The sequence below is a fragment of the Chrysemys picta genome, chromosome 8, assembly GCF_011386835.1.
Source record: "Chrysemys picta bellii isolate R12L10 chromosome 8, ASM1138683v2, whole genome shotgun sequence".
NCBI lineage: Eukaryota > Metazoa > Chordata > Testudines > Emydidae > Chrysemys > Chrysemys picta.
In genome coordinates this window covers 78,496,127-78,504,265 of record NC_088798.1, presented here as the reverse complement: position 1 = coordinate 78,504,265, position 8,139 = coordinate 78,496,127, and the positions used below count along the sequence as shown (strand labels likewise).

General features: G+C 46.8%; 1 protein-coding gene across 5 annotated transcripts in view; it reads left to right on the top strand.

Moving 5' to 3' along the window:
• The first annotated feature begins 1,407 nt into the window (after window positions 1-1,407).
• RANBP17 (RAN binding protein 17) overlaps window positions 1,408-8,139 on the top strand; it is a 256,109-nt gene continuing 249,377 nt past the window's right edge. For 4 of the 5 annotated variants that reach the window (XR_010589850.1, XR_010589849.1, XR_010589851.1 and 1 more), the window contains exon 1: window positions 1,408-1,560. Coding sequence is in view for 1 of the 5 variants with exons in the window: in XM_005284080.4 (XP_005284137.1) it covers window positions 1,543-1,560 (18 nt within the window). In the remaining 4 variants the exon portion in view is untranslated. Of the gene's footprint in view, window positions 1,561-2,845; window positions 2,934-8,139 lie in introns of those variants that run through there. The other variant, XM_042850768.2, reaches the window with a different exon arrangement.

The window sequence follows — 8,139 nt, the reverse complement described above, 5'->3', positions numbered from 1 at the left end:
AAAATGTCAGTTTCACTCTCCACTCCAGGTCTTTGGACACATCTCTTCAGGGAAGCAATAGCGCCAGTTCAGGCCTTCCTGTGGCATCTTCATGCTGTGCATGAGACTTTTTAAAATGAGGCAGCAGGGGAAATAACCCACAATCCTATGCCAAATTTCAGATCCTGGAGTAACCTGCTAATATGGTAACTTGGATAAAAATGACAAGGGACATCAATCCTTTCGTTTAGAGCCGAAACTGATTAACACAGGGCAAAGGAGGAAATTCTTCCCGGCATGCTGTAATATTGCACAGCAAGGTGCATTAAGGTGTTTGTGAGGAGTGACTAGTGGATACACAATGCTGAACCAGGTGCCCTACTGCTCTGTTCTAGGCTGTTGGCCTTTCCTATACTTCTTCACCAGTGGCAAAATAACTTGAGTGACACTCTCTTGGGGCTCCATGTAGGAAGTAAAGCAGATGCTTTTTCTGATTACTATATTTGGATTTTGAACTAAAATGAGCCCTAAGGTAAACCCATACCACATGGATTTAAGCAGAGGATCATTTTCCTACTCCAAGCAGGGGATTTTGGAGTCACTGAGGCACCCGCTAGCAGTGATGCACTTCTCTGCCTCTGCCAGCCAAAAAGACCACAGCAGCAAAAGGACCATTTATTGGACAAAGGTCCTGATCCACTTGATTTAATAGAGTCCCGCCATCTTGACTCACAGTGATGTCACTATTGATGGCGATGGTGGCACGTACAAGGAGTTAGTCTCATGGCTTTTGTCCAATTACCACATCCCTCCAGTCTAGCATGCCGTCACCCCCAGCATCCCCTCCACCGCATGCAGCAGGAGAAATGGGACCATGCACCACACTGAATAGCAGAAATGGGGCAACAGTCCATCTCCACCAACCCCCTTGCCCCCATTTACCCTAGAGCAGACTGGATTGCGTGCTCCATCTTATCAGCGCTGGCGGCTCCTTGCCTTCCCATGGCCCCCAGCATGCTCCACACTCCCCCTGCCCTCTGCTGCTCTGCTCTGCACTGCCTCCCCCACTGCTTGCTGGTTTACACTGCACCCCCCCCCCATAGTTGTACAGCATGGCTCTCTCCGCCCTCTGCTGGCTGTGCACTGCCTCCCCTCTGCCCACCTCATCACTGCATACTCTCTAGGACACCCCCACCCCAGTTTACCACTGCATTCCCCCCACTTCCTCTCTGCCCCCATTCTCCTCTCCCACTTTCACTGCATCGCCCCCCCACCCCAGAACCACATTGCATCCCCCTTTCACACTGCCCCCACACTGCATCGCCCCTCCCCCAAACACTGCATTGCCCCTCCCCCTTGCTGACGCCCCGCCCCCTTCACACTGCCCGCTTCGGCTCGCTTCCCTTCTCCCACACTGTATCGCGCCGCCCCCCCGGCTCCACACACTGCATTCTCCGCCTCCCAGGCTGCACACGCTGCCCCCGCCCCCGGCCCGCCCCGCGTTGCCCCCTGCCCCGGGCCGGGCACGGCCCCCCCGCCAGGCTCCCGGTGCCGCTCGGGAAGATGGCGCGGCACGTCCAGGTCAGTGCGCCGCGGGCCGGGCCGGGCGGAGGAGCCGTTGGGAGCCGGCCTGGCGGTTGGAGCTGGTGTGGCGCGCTGGGTCGGCCACGGAGATGGCCCCGGGGGCAGCGAGCCAGGCAGGCCGGGCGGGGGTGCGCTGGGGGCGGGGCCAGGCTAGGGATGGGGTGGGGGTGCGTAAGGGGGGGATCGCTTGGGGGCAAGGGAGATCGCAGTGGGTGGGGGGTACCAGGGTGCGTCGTGGGGTGTGCCAGGGTGGGGAGGAGGATACTGGGGGGTGCTAGGGTGGGTGCCGAAGGGGGTGCCAGGATGAGTCGCGGAGCGGTACTGGGGGGTGCCAAGGTGTGTCAGGGAGGAGTGTACCGAAGGGGTTGCCAGGGTGGGTGCATGGGGAGGGGGTGCCAGGGTGGGTTCCAGAGGGGTGTACCAAAGGGGGTGCCAGGGTGGGTCAGGGAGAGAATCTGGGGGATGCCAGGATGGGTTGGGGAGGGGTACCAAAGGTGTGGGTTGGTGGGCACTGTGGGGGTTGATGAAATGACGGTGCCTGGAAGGCTGCAGAAAGCTGGAGGGACGGTGCCATAATCTACAGGGGGAATAATACTGGCACAGTGCTAGTGCCTGTGTGTGTGAAAGGGGGACCGATGTAGCAAGATAACCAGTGCAAAGGTACTCACAGGGCATAAATGATACAGGGAGCAGGGATAGAGCTGTGCAGAAAATTTGTGTGCAGAATTTCTCTTTGCAGAAAATTTGACATGGGAAAAAATCAAAACAAAAAGTTGGACGTTAAAATTTCCTAGGGAGGGACATTTCATTTCCCACACATCTCTACTTCTGCTTCAGCTCGCTGGGTCATTTATAGTTAGTTGGCGCCTTTGCACCTCGGGCTCCTTTGCATTGGCTATCTTGCTGTGTCTCCTGAAGCATTGCTACAGCTATTGCAAACCAGATTGGGGGGCATTTGGGAAATACAGGCATCAGTTGCACGTGACCACGTGGGTTGGTATCGTATTAGGAGAGGGTTATGCCAATCGCATTTCTGCTTGGAGGGGCAGTGTGTTTCCTATGTCTGCTCTCTATAATCTGTCATTGGCTTTCCCCACAGTAATGGTGTTATTTTTAAAAACAGACTAGTGGAAAATACCTGTATTAGATCATCCATTTTAGTTTCTTGCAGCACAGAATCGTGCCCTTCAGCGTGCCTATTTATTAACTCAGTGTGCTTTTTGAAACATCATGCAACAAACACAAAACATTGATTAAATAACAAGTTCCTGCATATTGACAGAATTCCAAGTACAGGACACAAGCTAGTCCCTGCCTACCAGCATGCATCTTTCCTACAGTTTTCCTCAAGCAAAAACCTGTCTGATAAGGTATGTCTACATGTATGACGATGTGTAAATTACAGGCACTACAGGAGCTTCTGGAGCCTTTCCCCTCTGGAGCCTTTCACTGTGGCCAGGAAAGGCTCTTGCAGGGGGAGGCAGTGGGACACTACACTGCTAAAAAGAGCAATATAGACATGGGAGGCACTGCGTGGGCATGTAGTGAGCCATGTATGGTATAAACCCTGGTGTGTAAAGCACTCTACTCTACTCGTCTAAGCCATGCCTCACCATCTACATTGCTATTTATACCCGTGCTAGCTGGAAGTGCAGTGTCTGAACTCTGCACACCGTCCTAAGTATGGCTGTACCTATAGATATGCCTTGCAGAGTGCCCCAAAGGGCGGTAGGCCCCATCTCAGATAGACCAACTAATTTAGGGCTAGATTATTTTCTTGTTCTAACTATTGTCTAGTGTTTTGTCCAGTGTAGTTTTAAAAACCAGATGTGATGTGCCTTCCCTCATTTCCCTTGGGCAGTTACTCCACGGCCTAATACATGTCATTGGCATGAGATTTACCCGGGTATTCAGCCTAAATATTTTCTGACTTAATTTCAGCCTGCTGTTCTTAGTTGTACTCTAATATACTGTACCAGATAATTCCTCTTCATCCTTGGTGCTCACATTCAGCTATTTGGAGTCTGTAAATCATCGCTTAGTCAAGCTATAAATATTTAGTTCTTTTAATCTATGATCATAAATAATTTTATTACTTTACTCTCGACTTTCCCAAATTTATCAGTACTTTATTCTGGTATTTATCCAGGGCTGAATGTAGAATTCCAGATGTGATATAAAGATGGTCAGTAACCTTGTCCATGACATGGTACCTGAGTAGATGCTGCCTAAAATTGTGTTGACCTTTTGGAGCACAACCATACTGCATAGCAGACTCATGTCTCCTTTTCCAGTCACTATCACTTTTAGGTCTCTTTCATTACTTTGGCTTCCCTTTTTGTCCCTCTTAGTCTCAGTGTGTATTTTGGATTATTTTCCCCCAGATGTATTTGCTTGCATTTTTCCAAGTTTCATTTTCATTTTAATCTGAACAGGAGTGGTTCACTTAATTTTGCAACAGGGATTGTTACGTTAGTTACTTTTTTTCCCTATAAAGTTCAGAGACTGATTTCTCTTTCAGCTTCAGCATCCCCTAGATGTACAAATTATCTGTACCAAAAAAAAAAAAAAAAAAAAATTGTGGCTGTTTCCACAAGTTTTTAATGTGCAAACTATATATGGCCTTTTTTTTTTTTAACCTGGAAGTTGAAGGTTGTATTATATAAATTCAGGGGCAGCCAATCAAATCCAGTAAAGGTTTCAATAACTACCTTTTAAAAGAAGAAGTGATTCTTCATACTTTTTAGAAATGTATTCTGAGAGTTACTGTTGCCCTTTCCTTGATAGAATCACTAGGAAACTACATATTGTGATTAATTAAACCACATTTAATTAGACAGAGATTCTGTTAGTGGTTTGTCTTCAAAATTTTCTTGGACTGTCATGTAGCTGAGTTTTGATGGTTGTAAATTCAATCCTTTTATTTAAAATAAAAAACAAAGCTTTAAGCATTGATTTATAGGTGAAGGTATGGAGGAAGAGGTGCAAAGGCAGCTGACTTCAGGTTCTCTATTCTAAACAAGGCCTATCAAATATTAGATTAGGCCTATTAGAATTTCCCTGGCTGCTTCTTTCTAGGTTACACTCAGGGCTTGAAGTATTTACCAGATGCCTTCTAATAGAAGGACTAGGCCACCCCACCATCAACCTCAGTCTGGACCAATCTACACGGGAGGTCCACTTCCTAGACACCACGGTGCAAATAAGTGACGGTCATGTTAACACCACCCTATACCGAAAACTCACCGACCGCTATGCCTACCTTCATGCCTCCAGCTTCCATCCCGGACACACCACACAATCCATTGTCTACAGCCAAGCAACAAAAACCTGTAGGAGAACATTTCAACCTCCCTGGACACACAATAGCAGATTTAAAGGTAGCCATCCTGCAACAAAAAAACTTCAGGACCAGACTTCAAAGAGAAACTGCTGAGCTTCAGTTCATCTGTAAATTTGACACTATCAGCTCAGGATTAAACAAAGACTGTGAATGGCTAGCCAACTACAAAAGCAGTTTCTCCTCCCTTGGTGTTCACACCTCAACTGCTAGAAGAGGGCCTCATCCTCCCTGATTGAACTAACCTCGTTATCTCTAGCCTGACTCACTCTTGCTTGCATATTTATACCTGCCTCTGGAAATTTCCACTACATGCATCCGAAGAAGTGGGTATTCACCCACGAAAGCTCATGCTCCTATACGTCTGTTAGTTTATAAGGTGCCACAGGACTCTTCGCTGGTTTTACAGATCCAGACTAACACGGCTACCCCTTTGATACTAGGGCCTAGTCTTCACTTACCGGCTGGTCCGGCGGCACGCCATCGATGTTCTGGGATCGGTTTATCGCGTCTGGTTAAGACGCGATAAATCGATCCCGGATCGATCCCGGAAGTGCTCACAGTCGGCGCCGGTACTCCAGCTCGCCGAGAGGAGTACACGGCGTCGACGGGGGGAGACTTCCAGCCGCGTCTGGACCGCGGTAAGTCCGGACTAAGGTACTTCGAATTCAGCTACGTTATTAACGTAGCTGAATTTGCGTACCTTAGTCCGAAGTCCGGACTAAGTGGAGACCAGCCCTAGGTCTACTAACTCATAGCTGATGAGAAAGATGAGAGTGCCTACTTGTGAGATCCTGTTAAAAAGTCAGCTTCTGGGAAGTCAGAGGATGTTGGGATTTCTGTTGGTATACTATCCCTGAACCTTGTTCAGGGGCCTTCATCTTTCATATTGTCTAGCTAGTTAGGTCTCTAATAAATCTCAATTCTCTGGCTGATGGACTGTAGAAAGGATTCTTTCTCTCTCTCTCCTCCCCACCCACCTGAAGACCTTCTTTGAGTGTTGTGAGATGGATAGATATTTTTGCTATTTTGCCTGTCCTCTAACCTCTGAACTTTGGGGTCTCCTCCATATGAGTAGCTGCATTGTCTGCCTCTGCTGATCCAAGTTTTTCCAAGCCGCAATATAGTGACAAGAATCATGTCAATTTCATTTTAATTTTTCCCCACAGATTGAATAACACCAGTGAGACTGAGTAGCCTTGTCAATTTCTCCTTGCTGCTGCTTGGAACAATATGAACTGTTGGTGTGCAGACTGAGGAAGACAGAACTGCATTTCACGTATTCTGAAGGATATCTTTGCAACCAGAAATGAAAACTTCTCTGTCAGAGAAACTAATGGCTTTTTGCCAGGGAAAACCTCCCATTCTTTGTTCTCCTAATTTATTTCATTGTTCCCTCCCTCGTTTTGCTCCTTTGTTCTTCCCTTGTTTGTCTTGTTCCAATTAATCTCGGTACTAACCTTCTGGATAGTGAAGAGGCAGTAATGTTTTTTTGGGGACTAGCCATTAGAGGGTATTCTAGAAGGAGACACTCTATACCTAGAGATCAAGGTCCAGATCCTTAAAGGAATCTAGGTGCCTAACTCCCATTGAAATCAGTGGGAGTTAGGCACCTAAATGCCTTTGAGCATCTGAGCCCAGAGGTCTCACCTTTGTAATCTTCTTAGTTGCTTTCTCTCCAAGATTTAACTTGAATTCTGTGCCTACATTTTTGTAATCCTGCCATTATTTATAGGTATTCTGAATAATGTGATTTGACATTGTTGTTGGAAATTTTGCCTCTGGACAGTTGTACTTACAGGAGGGAAGTGGCAGTGGCCGCTGGTTTACATTTTCAAATTCTGTGATGACTTTCTCTGAAGTCTTCTCTGCAGCCGCTTTTACTATTGGAGTAAAAAAATCCCCAAAACACTTGGTGGCATCCTCTGTATTTGGAAATGGTCATAAATAACAAGAACTCACCTAGTCGGGGATTAAATACTCTGGTGTTAAGGAAACATGAAGTTTGCCTCATTTGTGCCAGCAGCAATATTAGTGGATGGGCTGGTATTTTTTCCCCTGAGGCTCTTTAAAGCAGCTAGTATTGTACAATGATCTTCTTACAATTAATATTTCAAAAGTGCAGCACAAACAATAGCTTGGAGGGTGCATTTTTGCTTCATTTGAATTCTTTGCAAACAGATTGCTGTAGTTTCTTCAGCGTTTGCTCTCAGGTTTCAGTGTGTCAAGAAAATTTCAAATGGTTGCTAGTCCTTTGAGGATACGACTTTCTTTTTTGCTACTGAATGATCAGGACATGCATACTCAAAAATTCATTCTCGTTGTAGAGCTATTATATCAGTACTAGTGAATTTCCTGTACTTAAAATGGGAACTATCTCTAAAGCCATTAATATTGTAACATGGAATATCATTTTACTTTTTGAATTGTCCTGGTGATTTCAGTAGGTGTAGCTGAGGAGTAGGATATCTCAGTGTGAGTAAGGGCTGGTCTTCACTAGGATCTTATAATGATATAGCTACATCTCTCAGTGATGTGAAAAATCCACGCTCCTGAGAGACACAGCTATACTGACCTAACCCCGGGTGCAGACAGCACTAGGTGGGTGGAAGAGGGAGCCCTTTGGGGAGGTGGATTACCTATGCTGACAGGAGAATCTACACTAAAATGCTGCAGCTGCGCTCCTGTAGGGTTTTAAGTGTAGACATATGGTAAGAGGGTAATGTGGCCCTGTACTTACCCAGGCTAAACTTTATTAAAAGACAGCATTCTAGGAATGTAATTTTTCACCTTGAACAACCTGAGCCTTTGTATCCTTCCTTAGATTTGCACACAGAGGGTCTCTGCTACACATAGATCTTGCCCCTCCCTACCTGAAAGTGGAGTTGGCTATCTCGGCAGCACTTTCCCTCATCCCTTCTACATATGGGTAGGAGATGGAGGGTGGAGTGGCTGGACTGGAGCTTCAGTGGACACACAATGTTCCTCCTTCAGCCTTGCACAATTTATTCAGGAAAGATAGTGCAGACCCAGATAGCATTATCTTTTCCACAGAGCACCCATCCACTGGGGTCCCACAGCCAGCGTATGGTCCCTGGTAGAATGGTTAAATGAAAGGCCTAGGTGTCTCCCTCATGGGAGGGGCATAGAGGACAACAAACTCCACCTCTCTTAAGGAATGATATGGGGAGGATATCCATGAGAAGACCCTCACAGAAGTATTCTTCCTGAAGTTC